We start from the raw sequence: 20,071 nt of genomic DNA on the forward strand, positions 1-20,071 counted from the left end.
CATTTTGTACATAATTCTAAATTTGTACTTTTAAAACCTACCTTTTGTTAGTTAACTTAATTTTTTTCTTTTATGTGATGCTGTGACAATGGTATCCAACACATTTTGTACCAGATGTCGTCAATAAACTACAAATGTTTGCTTAAAATGTTCGTATTTTCTTCGTATTATATAATTATTTTGATTTATGAGTATCGCTACAGATTTGGACAGTGTTGAAGATGTTATTGTTTTAGAAGATAAAAAGCACAGTTTCTAGTGGATAGTTCATATCCAAAGTTTACAGTACAATATGATTTTATAAATCCCTAAGGGGCAATTTCTGTCCAGTGTCTTTTTTTCCTCTTTAAGTGAACTACGGATCTAAACTTTTCTTCATGCCTACTGTATTTCAGCAGTAGTTTTTCCTGAGCAAAATAATAGTGTTGACGACCATGTTGACTCAAAAACAACACGAAATCACATTCGGATTAACCTATCAGTCAAAAGTTTGGACACACTTGACTGAATTTATGTTTTGCAGGATTAAAAAAAAAAAAACTTTTGGAATTATTTTATGTGCCTATGATTTGTGTCTTTAATTCAATTATCTATGCATGTACTGTATATACACTGCCATTCAAAAGTTTGGGGTTGGGAAGATTTTTGAAAGAAGTCTTATATATGATGCTCACAAAGGCTGCATTTATTAATAAGAAAAATACAGTAAAAACAATAAAATATTGAGAAATATTATTACAATTTAATATAGCTGATTTCTATTGGAATATATTTTGAAATGTAATTTATTCCTGTGATCAAAGCTGAATTTTCAAGCATCATTACTCCAGTCTTCAGTGTCACATGATCCTTCAGAAATCATTCTAATATGATGATTCGCTGCTCAAGAAACACTTCTGATTATTATCAATGTTGAAAACAGTTCACATGCTTCATATTTCCGTGGAAACCGTGAGATACGTTTTTTCAGGATTCTTTGATGAATAGAAAGTTCAAAGGTAAAGTATTTGAAATAGAATTATTTTGTAACATAAATGTATTTACTCTTAATCTTGATTAATTTAATGCATTCTTGCTGAATAAAAGTCTTAAAATCTTTTTTTTTTTTAATCTTGACCCTAAACTTTTGAACAGCGGTGTATATTAATGTATTTATTATCATTGTTTTTTTTTGTGTGTGATGAATTGGACAACGTAATGAAGAAAGAGCAGCAAACGAGTGTCCAGCATACATGGACGTATCATGAACCATTCTGTAGCTTTCGACTGGTACATCATGCGTGGCTTCTTTGAGGCGAGTGGAATCTAAATCACACTATTAGGTGTTCCTCAGGGTTCGGTGCTTGGTCTTCTTCTCTTCACAATTTACACACGCATCACTGGGTCCCAGGCACATCAATTTTTGTATTACTGCTGCACTGACAACACTCAACTTTACTTCATATTTTAGCACCTTGCTATATGGTTGCTAGGGTGTTCTGAGTGGTTGCTATACGGTTGCTTACTGACCCAAGTTAAAGTCTTTATGATATATTCTGGTCTCTACAGATATGGCTCGGCTCCCCTCTTCAAAGTTTATGGGATTTCTTTTTCCTTTTTTGTTATCCACCAAGTGGAAATGGTAAGTCTAATCCTTAGAAAAGTTATTGCACACGTCAACAAGCTGTACAATTTGAGATATCATGTTTTAGCACAAATTGTGTGGCATGAGATGAGACATAAGCAACAGCAAAGATGTTAGGCTTAGTAAGCACAACGACTCTTCTTTAATCATCTTGTTTGTCACATCACAGTAGAAGTCAAAATAAGCAAGCCAAACAAGTTTTTTCCTATACTTATTTTTAACGTAAGAGTGGACATTTGTAAACTCGCATATGCAAGGCTTCTGGTTTCATCTGCTTCCAGTTATTTTAGCTGTACAAAACAACTTAAAATGCTGCTTGATATTGCAAACTGGTATTATCAAATTATTTTAATGTATTGTCAAATTTATAAACGCACTGTGCAAATAGTTTTATTGTTTACTGCACTTTTGCTATTCTTCTACCTATCGGCATGTGAATAAAAATTCTCACACAATTACAGAAAATATATGGAGGCCAATTTCCACCACATAAGATAAATCTTTTTGTAAATTATGACATAATTATGAGATTAAAGTCTGTTTTTGTCATAATTTCAACTTTGTATGCCATCGTTTTGATTTAGTATGATTGTCATTTTTCTTTTTATTATTTCGACTTTTCATCTAGAATTAGTATTTGATTATTTACTTTTCATCTCATAAATATGACTTGGAAAGTTGAAATTATGACAAAATGTCGCTCATAATTATTACATTTTGTCTCAATTTCTACATTAATTAATATTTTAGTCCATCTGTAGTCAATTTAATCCCTTAAAACTCATCTTTGATCACCAAAATTACATATTTAAATGTTTTTTTTTTCCCTGTGAATTTTTTTTTTATTCATGCCTTAAAATAGCTTGAATGTAACTATATCCTTGCTTCATTTAGTATACGAGGATACATTAATATGCAAATGAGCCCCGTCTCCACTCACTCGTACACGGTTGTTATAGAAGTCGATGTATCAGAGTAGTAATGCGACTAATGAATCACTCTCTACGATGAACACATACTGGTAATTGATATGATCAGCCTTTGGTTTGACTAAGTTAATAATAACAGATAATAATGTGTTGCTAATGTTACACAAACCATGTTCCCATTTGCCATCACAGACTCAGACAGCTGCCTTCTAAAAATCAGCATCCTTACAAAAGCTTATAGGCATATAGTTCATCATAATAAACATCATACAGTATACATTTCACCCGCTATATTGCTAAATGTACCCGATGATATGCATATCCCGATGTTAATGATATGCAAAAGCCCATCCCCCTCGTGACGTGATTGGTTACAAGGTAGTTTGTGACGTCAGAAACACCAGCGAATTCAAACCGTTTTTAAGGCTGTCTTTGGTGCACTGCAGTTTTAAGGAGAAAATACTTGTTGACGATGAATTTGAACAATTTGTCTTACAGATTATTAAAAACAACATTAAAAGCTTGATTTTCACCACAGGTGGTCTGTAAGTCACAATTTTGACCTAGTATGTCATCATTTTGACATTTCATCTCATAAATACGACTTAGCATGTTGTAATTTCGATTTTTTTAAGTCATAATTATGATTTACATGAAGTTCCGTTCCCTTTTTAGATTGTGATTTTGTGGCCAGTGATATTTGAAGGGTTTTACCTAGTCTGCTAGGTCAATGCTATGTCAAGCACAACTTGATCTGAAGTTCAAGTATTGTTTTGACTAGAAACCTTTGGAAAACACTTGAAAAGGAAAGGAAATGGAACATTGTCTTGTTTCTGCCAGGAAAATAAAGGCTTTTTTGTTCTGTGGAAATTACTCTTTAAGCTCAACTAACTCTCTGGTTGACCCCGCAGACTCTCTCTCATCTCAGGTAAAACGCTCGTAATACCCGAGTGACCTTTGTGATGGCCGAAGGTGACGCAGGTGTCCTTTGCCGGTGGGCGTTTGTGACAGGTTGACGTTTGGGTATATTACACTCTTCTCCACGCTTCTCCTTGTGTTTAACAGATCCACGTGCGGACGCCCACTGCTAGCCTGGACTTTCTCACTGAGGAGACAAGTGGGCGATTCAAGAGAGGAGAGCGGAACAAAATAACTTGTGGCCAAATGTCAGTAAATGGTGTAGCCCGCATCACCATGGGAACGAGCTGGGAAGAGACAACAACAGGGAAGCAGGTTTTCACTGTGCAGTTTCCTGAGATGATTTCACGCCGGGTTCAGATGTTATTGTCATCCGCGCTTTGTGCGCAATGAATGACTCCTTTTCTACCTCAAAGTACCTGGAAAAAAAATGGCCTCTATTTTTGTCTGAGCTCTGCTTTTAGTAAAAAGGTCACCGAATGAGTTTGATTGTGAGTCTTTACTCTTTGCACAGTGGTGTGAATGGATGTTAAAATAGAGTTGTGTGCTTCATGGCTGTAACCATTTAGTTTCTGTCATTGTAGGCCGCTGTAGATGTATGTGGAGGCAGTGGCTTCATCCCTCCTCCTCCTCCTCCTCCTCCTCCTCTTCCTCCCAGAGTTCAGCTGGGTTCAGTAAGTGTGAGAATACCCCGGCAGAGATCATTAGACCTGTTGTTTACACTGCTTGTTAAAATATCATTCCGTGACATTTTCTCAAACATGTTTGGTGGCACCTGCACTTGTTAAAATAAAGGTTTCCAAATGGCAGAGCAAGTTCCTGTGATGCCTATGGATTACAAGAGCTATAACCTTTATTTTAATCAGTGGTTGCCAACGATTTCGTCTTGAACAACTCAATATTCGAAGACTACTCAAATAAGCTTATATTTCATCTGGTGTGTTCCACTATAATTATGATAAAGCAGACTGTTTTCAAACTTTTTATCAACAGAAATTGGGAGTGTCAATATACATGGAAATAGTTTGTCATCTTTATCTTATTGTTTGTTATATTTATTTGCCTGGTCAATGTCTTTGTAGGTTTTGGTTCTTTTGCTGGAGTGGAACTACTATTAAAGTGTAAGTGATTTCTGAGAAACACTGTTGATATTTGAAATCAACCCAAACAAACACGCCCCTTACTTCATTGCTTCACAAACACACAATGCAAGAGCGAATGTCTCTTTATCATATACCCCTTTTCCACCAAAAAAGAACTGGTCCGGAACTGGTCCTGGTTCAAAGTTGGTTCAACTTGCGAACCTTCTCAGAACCTGTTTGTTTTTCCACTGACTAGAGAGCCCAGCGAACGACGTCGTTACGTCACTGTGTACGTTGCCATACGTCTTAGCTTTCGCCAACTTCAAGCATAACAATTACAATGGCGGCCTACATCGTCTTTCTTCAAATGTTTCTCCTGGCTTTGCGATCCTATATTGGGGTCAGAAGAAGACGTTTAGAACACATTTGTGGGTACTATACGGTTATCCGGACCACATGTGATGACCTACCCCAACCCCGCCCCTAAACCTACCCGTCACTGGGGTTACGACCAACCAAGAGCGGTTGTGGTCACATGTGGTCAGGTGTGGTCCGGATAACCGTATAGTACCCATTTGTGCAGCTCGTCTGGATTACTATAGACGGAGGTTACGTTCGAGAAGAAGTTCGACAATAACCCTGCTCCCAGCCCCCGACGTAAGCATGACGTGGTAAAAGAACGGTTCTAGTCCAGCAAAGAGTTTGTGCCGCTTTGGAACCAATTTTCCTGGCCGAGAACCGGTTCTTTGGCTGTCGAAACACAAAGAACTGGTTCGCGAGTAGGCACCGGCTCCGAACCGGCACCAGCACTGCCTTGGTGGAAAAGGGGTAATAGCTGAAGAGAAGCAAAGCAAAATAATCTTTAATGAAAAATAAAGCAATGATGATGAACGAATGGAAGAACAAAATATGAGCATTCAGTGCACAAGAGTTGGTTGTTAGTCGCCAGCAGCTCAGGACAAACAATGACGCTCAACTGTCCTGTTAGCTAACATTACAACAACATTATATCTTGGTTCTCTGAAACGTAGTAAAATGTTACTCATGTATGGAGCAGAAACAACGCAACCTTAGCGTCCGATCTTGCTTGGGTCTCTCCAGCGCTGGAAAGCTTTTCCAATATTAACGCAGGTCCTGAAGCTCTTGCCTGGTCATAACCCTCCTTTCTCCAGTGATATTCCTTTTCTCTTTGGTAATGTCTCTCAGCCATCTCTCTTTTCTACAGTCTTTTTTCAAATCTCCCTCTTGCTCACTCTCTCTCCTCCCCCTTCATGAGTGGACACACCCCTTACTGCTGATTGGCTCAGTCTCCTCTCCCATCATGTGTCCACGCCCACTACGGTTGTTTGGCTCACTCTCTCCTTCCCCATAATGAGTGGGCATGCCCCCTACTGCTGATTGGTTCACTCTCTCTCACCCCCCATCATGAATGGACACGCCCCCTACTGCTGATTGGCTCACTCTCTTTCACCCCCCATCATGAATGGACACGCCCCCTACTGCTGATTGGCTACAAGTATGTTGTGCTGTTCAATGCAATCCACTTTCAACAGAATTTCTCAGAAATCGCTTACTGCACCTTTAACTGTGCATTTCCTTGAAAATAATTGCACACCTTAGAACGTCCATCAACCAATCAGAATCAAGCACTCAACATATAAATATTACTTGTTATTAGTTTGTGTTAGCTAATGCGTCAATAGATGAGACCTTTTTGTAAAGTGTTACTGTTGATTTGTATTCCTGTAGTGTGGACACTGCTGTTGAACAGAAGATTTTACACAAGTATAAAAACAATGTGTCCATATTTGGATGTTTCTGATCGTTGTCTTGAATTGGTCTGAAGCTGTCACCCCCTCTGTGATGATAGACTTTAAATCTGTAAGCACTATCATCACTGCTTAATGTGCCGCAGTTGGAAATCCGCTTTTGTTATGCGACAGTTAAAATTTCATTATCTCAGATGTGCATAATACTTTCTGTATATAAAAGTACAGTCTATAATTAATACCTGGACCCCTCTATTTTTCCTCATTGTTAGAAAACACTGTGGGTGAAACCACCAATCTGCTTTTGCAAGATCATCTGGGCATTTGTATGCACATGAAGACTTTTTAGATGGACTAGAAATGAAAGCATACTGCGTGACAGTAGCTCAGCCCATGATGCATCCTGGGAAATTAGAGTGAATGTGATCACCATGGTACTTTCATAGCCATAATGCTCCTCACCTCTCCAGGCAATTAGTTAATTGCATTTTAATGTTAAGCTCAGACAGCAGATGAGAGAGAGAGAGAGAGAGAGAGAGAAGGGAGGCTAATAAAACAGTGTACCTGGAGATGCGACATTAAAAACAATTTGTGTTTTGAGTTAATTCTTAAATCAATACATTTAGGCTACCTGATAAGCAAAATGACAACATATTGGTCTTGCTTTATGAAAAATGTATTAGTAATGAATTGTTTATTATTTAAAAAAGAGCAAATACACTATATTGCCAAAAGTATTGGGACACCCCTCCAAATCATTGAATTCAGGTGCTCAGTGAATTCAAGCGTGGTACTGTGATAGGTTTCCACTTGTGCAACAAGTCCATTCGTGAAATTACCTCACTACAAAATATTCCACGGTCAACTGTTAGTGGTATTATAACAAAGTGGAAGCAATTGGGAACAACAGCAACTCAGCCACGAAGTGGTAGGCCACGTAAAATCACAGAGCGGGGTTAGCATGGGATGCAATGGTGTAAAGCGTCTGATGCAGTGGTGTAAAGCGTGGGATGCAATGGTGTAAAGCGTCTGATGCAGTGGTGTAAAGCATGGGATGCAGTGGTGTAAAGCGTCTGATGCAGTGGTGTAAAGCGTCTGATGCAGTGGTGTAAAGCGTGGGATGCAGTGGCGTAAAGCGTGGGATGCAGTGGTGTAAAGCGTCTGATGCAGTGGTGTAAAGCGTCTGATGCAGTGGTGTAAAGCGTGGGATGCAGTGGCGTAAAGCGTGGGATGCAGTGGTGTAAAGCGTGGGATGCAATGGTGTAAAGCATGGGATGCAGTAGTGTAAAGCTTCGGAAGCAGTGGTGTAAAGCATGGGATGCAGTGGTGTAACGTGTCGGATGCAGTGGTGTAAAGCGTGGGATGTAGTGGTGTAAAGCGTGGGATGCAGTGGTGTAAAGCGTGGGATGCAGTGGTGTAAAGCGTGGGATGCAGTGGTGTAAAGCGTGGGATGCAGTGGTGTAAAGCGTGGGATGCAGTGGTGTAAAGCGCGGGATGCAGTGTAAAGTATGGGGTGCAGTGGTGTAAAGCATGGGGTGCAGTGGTGTAAAGCGTGGGATGTAGTGGTGTAATGCGCGGGATGCAGTGAGATGCAGTGGTGTAAAGCTTGAGATGCAGTGGTGTAAAGCGTGGGATGCAGTGGAGTAAAGCGCGGGATGCAGTGGTGTAAAGCGCGGGATGCAGTGGTGTAAAGCGTTGAGTGCAGTGGTGTAATGCGTGGGGTGCAGTGGTGTGAAGCGTTGGGTGCAGTGGTGTAAAGCGTGGGATGTAGTGGTGTAAAGCGTCGGGTGCAGTGGTGTAAAGTGTGGGATGCAGTGGTGTAAAGCGCGGGATGCAGTGGTGTAAAGCGTTGAGTGCAGTGGTGTGAAGCGTTGGGTGCAGTGGTGTAAAGCGTGGGATGCAGTGGTGTAAAGCGTCGGGTGCAGTGGTGTAAAGTGTGGGATGCAGTGGTGTAATGCGTTGGGTGCAGTGGTGTAAAGTGTGGGATGCAGTGGTGTAATGCGTGGGGTGCAGTGGTGTAAAGCGTTGGGTGCAGTGGTGTAAAGCGTCGGGTGCAGTGGTGTAAAGTGTGGGATGCAGTGGTGTAAAGCGCGGGATGCAGTGGTGTAAAGCGTTGAGTGCAGTGGTGTAATGCGTGGGGTGCAGTGGTGTGAAGCGTTGGGTGCAGTGGTGTAAAGCGTGGGATGCAGTGGTGTAAAGCGTCGGGTGCAGTGGTGTAAAGTGTGGGATGCAGTGGTGTAATGCGTTGGGTGCAGTGGTGTAAAGTGTGGGATGCAGTGGTGTAATGCGTGGGGTGCAGTGGTGTAAAGCGTTGGGTGCAGTGGTGTAAAGCGTGGGATGTAGTGGTGTAAAGCGTCGGGTGCAGTGGTGTAAAGTGTGGGATGCAGTGGTGTAAAGCGCGGGATGCAGTGGTGTAAAGCGTTGAGTGCAGTGGTGTAATGCGTGGGGTGCAGTGGTGTAATGCGTGGGGTGCAGTGGTGTAAAGCGTGGGATGCAGTGGTGTAAAGCGTCGGGTGCAGTGGTGTAAAGCGTCGGGTGCAGTGGTGTAATGCGTCGGGTGCAGTGGTGTAATGCGTCGGGTGCAGTGGTGTAATGCATGGGGTGCAGTGGTGTAAAGCGTTGGGTGCAGTGGTGTAAAGCGTCGGGTGCAGTGGTGTAATGCATGGGGTGCAGTGGTGTAATGCGTTGGGTGCAGTGGTGTAAAGCGTCGGGTGCAGTGGTGTAAAGCGTCGGGTGCAGTGGTGTAATGCGTCGGGTGCAGTGGTGTAATGCGTCGGGTGCAGTGGTGTAATGCATGGGGTGCAGTGGTGTAAAGCGTTGGGTGCAGTGGTGTAAAGCGTCGGGTGCAGTGGTGTAATGCATGGGGTGCAGTGGTGTAATGCGTTGGGTGCAGTGGTGTAAAGCGTCGGGTGCAGTGGTGTAATGCATGGGGTGCAGTGGTGTAAAGCGTGGGATGCAGTGGTGTAAAGCGTGGGATGCAGTGGTGTAAAGTGTCGGATGCAGTGGTGTAAAGCGTGGGATGTAGTGGTGTAAAGCGTCGGGTGCAGTGGTGTAATGCATGGGGTGCAGTGGTGTAATGCGTCGGGTGCAGTGGTGTAAAGCGTCGGGTGCAGTGGTGTAATGCATGGGGTGCAGTGGTGTAATGCGTCGGGTGCAGTGGTGTAAAGCGTCGGGTGCAGTGGTGTAAAGCGTCGGGTGCAGTGGTGTAATGCGTCGGGTGCAGTGGTGTAATGCGTCGGGTGCAGTGGTGTAATGCATGGGGTGCAGTGGTGTAAAGCGTTGGGTGCAGTGGTGTAAAGCGTCGGGTGCAGTGGTGTAATGCATGGGGTGCAGTGGTGTAATGCGTTGGGTGCAGTGGTGTAAAGCGTCGGGTGCAGTGGTGTAATGCATGGGGTGCAGTGGTGTAAAGCGTGGGATGCAGTGGTGTAAAGCGTGGGATGCAGTGGTGTAAAGTGTCGGATGCAGTGGTGTAAAGCGTGGGATGTAGTGGTGTAAAGCGTCGGATGCACTGGTGTAAAGCACGCCGCCACTGGACTCTAGAGCAATGGAGACGTGTTCTCTGGAGTGACGAATCACGCTTCTCTGTCTGGCAATCCGACGGACGAGTTTGGGTTTGGCGGTTGCCAGGAGAACGGTACTTGCCTGACTGCATTGTGCCAAGTGTAAAGTTTGGTGGAGGAGGGGTTATGGTGTGGGGTTGTTTTTCAGGGGTTGGGCTTGGCCCCTTAGTTCCAGTGAAAGGAACTCTTAATGCTTCAGCATACCAAGACATTTTGGACAATTTCATACTCCCAACCTTGTGGGAACAGTTTGGGAATGGCCCCTTCCTGTTCCAACATGACTGCGCGCCAGTGCACAAAACAAGGTCCATAAGGACATGGATGAGCGAGTTTGGTGTGGCGGAACTTGACCAGCCTACGTCGGACTTTAACTATGGTGGTCCGAGTCCTGACCTGAACCCAATAGAACACCTTTGGGATTAATTAGAGCAGAGACTGCGAGCCAGACCTTCTCATCCAACATCAGTGCCTGACCTCACAAATGCGAAAATTCCCACAAATAAACACACTTCTAAACCTTGTGGAAAGCCTTCCCTGAAGAGTTGAAGCTGTTATAGCGGCAAAGGGTGGGCCAACTCCATATTAAACCCTACGTATCAGGAATGGGGTTTCATTAAAGTTCATGTGCATGTAAAGGCAGACATCCCAAAACCTTTGGCAATATAGTGTATCTGCGAGTCAGAAAATTAAACTTAAAGTGGCTGTATGTAAGAATTTTCATGTATTCATTTTAAGTATTATTATTTATTTATTAATATATTTTTTTGCCAATGTGTGAAAATCTTGTAACAAAACGTAAAAAAAAGCCAAGACCTTCCCGACTTCCTAGTTTGTCTGTAAACCTGTAGACGGATTTTTATGCGAAGGACGTTTTTGCCGGGAAAATCAAAAGGATGTGACGGTTACACGCGCTCCCGAGAAAATCTCTTCCGTTGAGTAACACATGAAATAAATGCTTATACAATGTTTAGGATGAAGCTGAAAGAGGCATTCTGTACTGTAATGTCATTGTCATGCAAGAAAGGGGATTAATTCAAACTATAGTCTCAAATATACAATCAAACTATCATAGTCAAGTCAAGCTGGTGCAATTTTTTCATTTTTGTTATGTGTTTATTTTGTTATTGACAGGAAAGAGCGCAGCAAATATTTACATATTCATCTAAAAGTAGCTCTCAGCAGCTTGAATGGCGTCTGAATCATTGTTAAAAATGAAAATATTTTTCACAGTGTACGTATATGGGCATATTTTGGTTAAAATGTATTCACTGGCCTCCATCTGTGAAATAAAATAACTTCTATTTTGCATTTTATAATTACATAGGACTACATTATTATATACAAATAAAATTACTTTTTTCATAACAAATTTAATTATCAAAATAACCATAAATGTTGAAAATGCACATGAATTACATTTGTGATTCAATGGAAGCTGTAAATCTGACCGTTTGTTAAAAGGTTGGATTTGTGACCAAAAATAATGCGTAAGTTGTTTAATATGTCATAATGTCCTGCCCGTGCTTCTGCGTGCACAGACCAGTAACTCTATAGCTACATTAAGTCTGCACTGCATGCTCAGGGGAGAAGCTGTACATATGCACCAATTAGGTGACTTTTGGGAAAGTTGTATGCTTTTGCATATGGGCGTGTGCGTTTCCATAGTCCTCTCTCTCCAAGTTTCCAGGGAAACAGACGGGCAGATCAGAGAACAGCAAATCAAACACAATTATAGTACATCATCTTAGAGCACTATTTCATTCAAACCCCCCCCCCACCCAATCTCTCTCTCTCTCTCTCTCTCTCTCTCTCTCTCTCTCTCTCTCTCTCTCTCTCTCTCTCTCTCTCTCTCTCTCTCTCTCTCTCTCTCTCTCTCTCTCTCACTCACTCACTCACTCACTGGCCAGCTATAATATTCCAGCGGCTGTGAATAATAGACACAAAGGGTTTAATTGACAAGGCGTTTTAAACCCTGCCAGTCGCAGTGCACTCGTAGTTATCCATCATGATTTTCTTGACGGAGAAAAGCAGTTTTCCTGCATGAAAAATGTCACACTGTCTGTTTTTGATTAGTCTCGTGTTGGTTATGTTCAGAATGGCATTGCAATATCATGCTATTGTCTTTTGTATGCATAGTGTGCATGCAGTAAGTAAATGTCATGCCTATGCGCTCAAAATAAAGTATACTTGCACTAGGCTATATCAAATCATACTGTGTGCTATATTATATAGTGTACTGATAAATGAGCAAATGTTAAGACATATTTACACAAAAGTGGATTGTTTCAAAATTGCTTTAATTATTGGCATGATAACTGAAAAACCACTATTTTTAAAAATATGTTGAGTTTTGTTTTGTTTTTTTGCAGTAAAATGTGTGCTAGAAGTCACTTCCTAACTGCCAATATGTACCCTGACACAGACTATTTTAAGCAGTAATAGCCTAGTGCATATATTCCATTCCAAACATAACAAATATTTACTTTTTGCATAGGCTGTTTTTTTTTTTTTTTTTTTTTTTTGCATATGGGTTTTATATAGACCCTATTTAAACAAGTGGTCAATTCCATTCATAACATCGCCTATATGTATTCTTTAACATTCTATTTCTAAGTAGTATAGGCTGTATACAGTGCATTAAGCAGTACGCAAGTATTGATACGGACTGCGAGTAATTCCAGAATGATGCGCGTTACCAAGCGCGCTCTCCCATTGGTTGATATGCGCGCGCACGGGGGTTGGTGCGCTATTATTAAAGCCGCGAGTGGACGCGCAGTGCCAACAGACAGTTCTGTCCTGGAGTACCGGAGACCCGAACGAGGGTGAGACGAACAATAACACATGGATTGAAGCAAGGACAGTAGGACCACAAACCACTTCACGTAAGTTCAACTGAGATTCAACAGGTTTTTAATAGAGGAGCAGTTTTGGAAAAGTTTAAATCCATACATACAGTAATTATATGCATTCATATGCATTTAAAACTAAACGTCTGAGTCCTAGAGATATGCAGTAGGCCTAGTGCTCATTAGAAATGTGTTGTGGAATGTGGAGATCGCAGACACGTCAGTTTTACAGGTGTTTTGAGATGAACAATTGTCAAATAAGGTTTCTATCTCTTAAAAATGCAACACACTCTTAAAAATAAAGGTTCTTTATTGCAACTGATGGTTTCATGAAGAACCTTTTACGTCCATGGAATCTTTCCATTGCACAAAAATTAATTAGTTGAAAGGGTATTTTAGATTATTCAAATGTTATTTTAGAAAAGAAAAAAGGTTCTTTCAAGAACTGTTCACTGAAGGGTTTCTATGGGAAACCCAAAATGGTTCTTCAGTGACATTGTTGTGAAAAACCCCATTTTAAACCTTTATTTTAAAAGTACATGGTAACTTTAGTTAGTTTATTGTTACAAAAAAAGTAATTAATACTTACAAAAAAGTACCATAGTGTTACCGTGGTATTCTTGGAAGTACCTTGATTCCTACACAATTTGAAGGATATGGTATTTTATTAGAAACTAATGTTACTGTGGTATGTTTTTGCAAGGGATAGCCTTATCAATCATTATCACTTCACATCTGCATGTAAAGTCTTTCATGTGTACCAATTTAGACAATGCAGATGTTTATGCACATGATTTACTTTAGAATAAAGTACCCCCTTTGCTGCTCCGTCTCAGTGTTGTGCTTCTGCAGTCACAGAGCAAATACTGCGCAATACATATTTCATATCGCAATGTGCTGCGGTCTCCACACATTGAACTCAGACAGAGTCTGAGACAGAGTGTTGTGCAGAGGACTCTTTCAGAGGAGAAAGCTGTGTGCATCAAGTGTGTGCAGGCATTATCTAATAGATCAGGGTTTTTCAGCATTTACAGACCAACTCGGACCAAGACAAAGCAGCCTAGGACCTAAAAAAAAAAATATATATATATATATATATATAAACATTTTCTGAGTAACACTGTTGCTTATTTGTGATATATACACCTTACAAAAATAGTAAAAATATTTCTTATGACTAATGGGTTATACCATGCAGTGAAAATATTTTTTAAGGGTCCGATCAGGAAGAAATAGCTCACTAAAGATGCACTAAGACCTTCACGGACCTCAAGGTGTCAATAGTTGAAAATCCCAGTAATAGAAAGTGAGAATGTATAAAATACTTTAATGTGTGTTAGGATATTGTGATACTTGAAATACAACATCAATCAGTTGATTTTGTGTATGTGTGTGTATACTTTCTATATGTGAATAATGTCTCCACAAGGTGACAGTCTACAATTGATAATGGAGAGGGAGGCAGGTGTCAGCTGTCTTTAACAATTGCTTTTTAGTTTTAACAATGTGTTAAGATACTGTCAGAATCTCCCAAGAATCCACTGGGTGACAGTGTACCCAAAGCAGTGAGAAGGTGGACTGAATTCAGTTTGTATTTGCATTCATGAATTGCAGGTGTCAGTGTGGGTTGATGATTCTTCATTTCACTATCTGTGCACACAGGGTGCAATTGCACATCTTTCCCAGACCTCGCAGAGCGATGTGGCTGCTGGAAAAGATCCGCGGTTCAGTGGAGGGAAACGTTCTCCGGCAAGGAGACTCGGCGGACAAACAGGGCAAAGCCCCCACCTACTGCAACGTCCTCACCCCTGACAAGATCCCTGACTTCTTTATTCCACCCAAATTCGTTTGCTGCCCACCAGAGGAGGAGACGCCAGAGATGAAGCCAAAAAACGAGCTCCACTCTTCAGCGTCAGAGCAGACCATATGCTGCAAGAAGCCTCAGGGCAGTCCTCGCAGCCCACGCCTCATTAACAAGTTGGCTGGAGACACCAAGAACTTGCTCAAATCTGCAAACCGCCACATCATCCAGATTGAGAGCGCAGATGACTTGGTGGTTGGGGAAGTGGGCGACCTCAACACGAACGCCGACCCGCAGTCCCAAACGGCCATGTCTCTGCCCTACGTACCCAAAGCGCAAACCTCCTACGGTTTCGCCACGCTCATGGAAAGTCCTCACACGAGACGTAAAGAATCCCTCTTTCACACCGACCCCACAAGTCCGCTTACCTCACCCAACACCCAACGCAAGTCGCAGGGTAACCACCTAAACCCCAGCGACTGCAACGCCTCCCACTCCAACCCCTACCGGTACTTCAGCGGAGGGGAAAGTGACACTTGCTCTTCGGCCGAGTCCTCCCCATTCAACTCCCCTCTATTATCTCGTTCTGCATCTCTCCTCAAGGTGTTCACCCACGAAACCCAAGCCAAAGTATCCCGGGCCAAGCGCTCCTTCGCCCGGCACAGTTCTCTCTCCACTGATGAGTGCAGCTCTGTGGAGACCAGCCCGAATATTCAGAGGCGCCTCCGTTGCCCTCCTTCCCCTGCTTTCCGTGGACGGAAATACGGAGGTAACATGGATCGCTTCACGCAGCACACCGTCAACCTCCACAAGGGAGGAACTCTACGCCTCTGCACAGACTACGACATCGATGCCGCCCGGCTTCACGTGCGCGTGCTGGCGGCCGAGGACCTCTATGATAAGCAGTTTGACGTGAAGAGCATCAATTGTTGCGTGGCTCTGTACCTGAACCCGGGAAAGCTCCAGAAACAGCGTAGCACCATTATCAAGAACAGCCGCAACCCCGTCTTCAACGAGGACTTCTACTTTGACTCCCTTCCTGTTGCGCAGGTGAAAAACCTTGCCATAAAGATGAAGGTTGTCAACAAGGGCACCAGTCTGAAGAGAGACCACCTACTGGGCGAGAGGGAGGTGCCTTTGAAGGAGCTGCTTTCCGGGATCTAGAAGTCTAGTTTCGTCCACCACCTGGGCATGGGACAAACGCCTCAATGCAGTCTTCAACTTGCAGAACCAGACAATGAAATATTCCAGCTTTGATTCCAAGTACTGAAAGGGATTGGAGTTGCAGAACTAACTGTGTGCGCCTTCCTAATTTGTTTACCAGCAGTGAGAGTGTATGGATGTACTGTATGTGTGAGATCTTCAGTATATATCCTCTGTGTGATTGTACAGGCATGCTCCGATTGTTCCCAGGGTTTGTGTTTGTGCTGAGACCAACGTCGTCTTGATTCCAGACCCTGCTGGGTCTCACTGTTGGAGACGCCGATAGATAAAAGATAAAAACAGCTCCCCATCCGCATCGCTATCGCGACGGCAACAGCTCATTTTAGTTGACTGATGCTTGAAGTCACTTAATGCCAGAACACAAATGCATGCTTCATCAGCCGGTTTGAGCCTTAAAAATGATGAGAATGACAACTATATATTTCCCCCTGCATTGCTGTAATACCAGTGTTTCGCCTTATCCCTCTTTAATTCCAATTTAGGGTTTAAGACTGTGACATTTCTCTCAATCTCACTGTAAAACTACTGGACTTTTGCTGTTTTTCCTTTTTTTGAGAATTGAATCTGTGCAGTTAAAAACACCCTTCAGCCTTACTGAGTGACAAGCTGCTCACTTTGAGTGACAGAACTTTAGGGAGGGCGTGATTGGTCAGAACATATGACATCATCATGGATGTCATGACATCATGACTTCTGTAAATAGAAGGCTGTTCTAAATCTGCTTCTAGCTGCACCTGAAATGACTCCGTGTTCCCTATAAAGTTGACTAAACCATGCACTGTTTGGAGAAAGAGTTCAAAATTGGAAACAAAAAATTGCCAAAAATTAGCATGGTATTACCATGCTAATTGGACCTGCTACTGTGGTAGTGCCATGACTTATTTTTTATTTATTTTTTGCAGTAACTTCGATCAGCATGGGCTTTTGGGCATGTTCTCTATTAATACGAAAGTTTTTTGTTATTTATATGAATATAGTAATCATTCAGAAACTAAAGTATTGTACTATTACGATCTGATACCATCACTTTATCATGGTAAAACCATAGTTTTGGGATATGTGCCATGGTAAAACAATGCTTTTGGACAAGTGCCATGCTAATACCATGGCAATATTTGAAGTACCATATTTACATGGCAGTCCATACCATGTAGTCCCAAGTTTTTGGATATTAACCCTGATTATACAATGGTATTCTTTGAGGTGCCATGTAAATACCATGGTATTCATTCAGTGCCATGATACTGTGAATATCAAAGTATTGCTTTACCATGGTACTATATTTGTAAGGCATATACTAGTAACTATAAGCTACACTGGGTAAAGGCTTATGCTAACATACACTACGCTTGCAAAGAAGTTTCTTCGGAAACTTAGCGTGTGCGTTTATGTTTCTAAAGGACATTTACTGTGCCCACTAGTGCCATTTTAGCTTCAATCTCAGGTTAGGGAACATAATGCTTTTTAGTACCTGTGCACTTTAATGGAGTATGTTGTTGATTTGCAACAGTTTATGGTGCGTTGTGGGTAACGTTTAGTAAAGTATACAATTGTTCAATAAGATTTGGGATATCCCCCAGAAAGTATGAAGTTTTTTCATACTCTGTTTAAGTTCATAAAGTGTTCAGATGATTATTCTCCTATTAAATATATGCATAGAGTTTTGGCATGTTTATAGATGTGTGTGTAGATGTCTACCAATGGGAGCAGTTGCATGGCAAAGTGTTCAAGCCCTAACGATTTCATTTCTAATGTTATGGAGTCAGATTGTAAACGTAAGATATAAGCTCACATCTTTTCTTAACATGTTCCCTTGTGTTGGATCCACATCACTAGCGTAATCTTGTGTACTGTACTTTAATATTTATGACACCCAATTTACCTGTATTTTTCTCATGCATTGTCTTCATTGGGATTTCAGGAGAAAAAAAGGTGTTAAATAGTAATGAAAAGTCTGTCTTGAAAGGTTTATATCTTATAGTTAAAAAAAAAAAATCCTTCATGGAGAAAATGTATGGGATTTTCACCCCCAGAACCTTCTGTTGCACTCAAATACTGTTGATTAAAACAGAGTAAGATACATTTGGACTTTAAAATTACTGTTGTATAAGACACTGTAATGCGTCATACATCGCAAGCTCTTTGTATGACCTAAAGTGTGTCCGGTAATATTCCTGAGAGCTCTTCAATCAGGTTACTGCGCTCCTCGGTTCTTGAGTGGATTCACACAATTACACCGCTATTAGAAGTGAGACAGATTGTCTCACAGTTCTGGCTTCAGTTCAAGGAAACACATCTGTGTGTTTTTGATGAATCATTTGCATATCCTTAAGGTTGAAGTGTGTAATTTATATGCCATATGCCAAATGGAATTGCAACTAGCTTTTTACATTTTCCATTGAAATGTGAGTGATGTTTGCCTGTGCAAAAGTTGCTATTTAGTTGTTGTTCATTGCTAAGGTGTTCTGAGTGGTGGCTAGGCCATTTGCAACTTCCATAATCTGGCATTTTTCTGTGTGAAACAAGATTTAAATGAGGAAAATGTCAGGAGGGAAACACTTGGTTCTATCCATGAGAGTTGATTGAATGGTGAAAAATAAGAGGGGTTGGTGATGTCAACCAGAAAGTCGTTTCAGAGGCTTTTGATTAATGATTCAAAATACAGTTATTGGGTTTTTTTCTCTTTGGAATAATATAGACGAATGAATCATGCCTAATAGGGATGTTCCTGAAGCCGAATATTATGTTCGGAAAGGAAATGTCACATTCTACGGAGCCCCTAAAAGGACATGGTGATGTGAGAAAAAAATGATTTCATGCTTTCGCGTTCTCTCGCAATTATATAATGTATAATTATATTGGCATCAGGGAGTCGCTATCAATATGCGGCGTATTGAAATCACTTTTGAATGCACGCTCGCTTTTTACTTTCACTTTCCAATTCGCAATCACGCATTCTCTGTTTATAGGGAGTGGTGGTACTGACCACACATTTTACAAGATAAGATATTTGTAAAGCCCTCCGTCATTGTGCTGTCAGTCATCTCTCCTTACTATATTCACGTGATAAATCTGATGTACTGTATTGTAACCGACCATAGAATGCGTTATTAATTTTCTGTGCCTTTGCGAATTCGGATTTAGGCATCGGACACATCCCTAATGCGCAATGAAGGTGAGGTCACATTGGGAGAATTTTGCCGCCAAAAAAAAGGTCCATTGTCAATAGTGTAGTGATGCATGAAGCAATCAAGCAGTTTTTGTTGGTCAATGTGGCAAACCTGTGTGACTTAAAGAGATAGTTCACCAAAAAAAAAAGTAAATTTTGTCATCATTAACTCCCCCTCAAATTGTTCCAAACCTGTATGAGTTTCTTTCCTCTGTTGAACACAAAAGAAGATATTTTGAAGAATGTTGGTAACCAGACAGTTGATGTAGCCATTTATTTCCATAGTTGGAAAAATTACTATGGAAGTCAATGTCTACCATCAACTGGTCTGGTTACCAACATTCTTCAAAATATCTTCTTTTGTGAAAAACTCATACAGGTTTGGAACAACTTTAGGGTGAGTAAATGATGAGTACATTTTCATTTTTGGGATGAACATCCCTTTAAACCCGTTGCGAAATCTGGGGAAATCTTTCGCCCACGTGCAGAATTCACAATCTCATGGATTTCATTTGAACCGACTGGATTTTGGCAGCAGAAATTCACCAAACAACCGTAAATGTGACCGCGTTGAGAAAAGAGTTTTCATTTAATCTTGACTTTACTTGCTATTTTATATATATATATATTATTTTTATATTTTCGCGTTCACTTTAAGTTTCATGATATAGCATGCTGCATAAGTTTAATAATCTTTCCTTTTAAATGTAATGACTGATGAATTTGCCCTTTTCTAAATCACATTCCTGTTTTTCCTTCTTTCATTCATTCATTCATTCATACTTGGGCATTTTCTGCTCTGTTGAGTTATCATCTTTCATCCTTCATTAAAAGCACTTCCATGTCACTTTCGACAACCTGAAAACCTTTATTTTAAAGAAAAAAAGCCTGAACACCTTGAGCACACGGTCTGTAATTACACTCCGGATATGAATCACTCCATATGTGCTTCATGCGTATTCACCACTGTAGACTTCCAGAGTACAATGATTCATTTTATTAAATCATTTCCATTTCTATTTTCATCACTCTTTTAAAACGGCCAAATCGCCGGTGTATTAGATTTCCCGTCAGAGCCATGTAGAAATCAAAAAGTCTTATTCCTTTTTGATTGGCAGAGATTTCAAATTAGAAGAAGAGAATGGATTC

General features: G+C 41.2%; 1 protein-coding gene across 2 annotated transcripts; it reads left to right on the forward strand.

Moving 5' to 3' along the window:
- Positions 1-1,517: 1,517 nt before the first annotated feature.
- On the forward strand, positions 1,518-19,118 carry LOC311291687 (C2 calcium-dependent domain-containing protein 4C). 2 transcript variants are annotated; one of them, XM_084410871.1, is made up of 4 exons: positions 1,518-1,621; positions 3,619-3,962; positions 4,056-4,145; positions 14,391-19,118. In XM_084410871.1, the coding sequence occupies exons 3-4, from the start codon at positions 4,066-4,068 to the stop codon at positions 15,691-15,693; spliced, it is 1,383 nt and encodes a 460-aa protein (XP_084266997.1). In that variant the 5' UTR covers positions 1,518-1,621; positions 3,619-3,962; positions 4,056-4,065; the 3' UTR covers positions 15,694-19,118. The 2 variants fall into 2 exon arrangements, with proteins under 2 accessions (XP_084266997.1, XP_084266998.1); XM_084410872.1 differs by lacking the exons at positions 1,518-1,621; positions 3,619-3,962; positions 4,056-4,145 and adding an exon at positions 12,382-12,764.
- The last annotated feature ends 953 nt before the right edge of the window (positions 19,119-20,071 follow it).

The sequence above is a fragment of the Rutilus rutilus genome (assembly GCF_951802725.1).
Source record: "Rutilus rutilus genome assembly, chromosome: 6".
In the NCBI taxonomy this organism is placed as follows: domain Eukaryota; kingdom Metazoa; phylum Chordata; class Actinopteri; order Cypriniformes; family Leuciscidae; genus Rutilus; species Rutilus rutilus.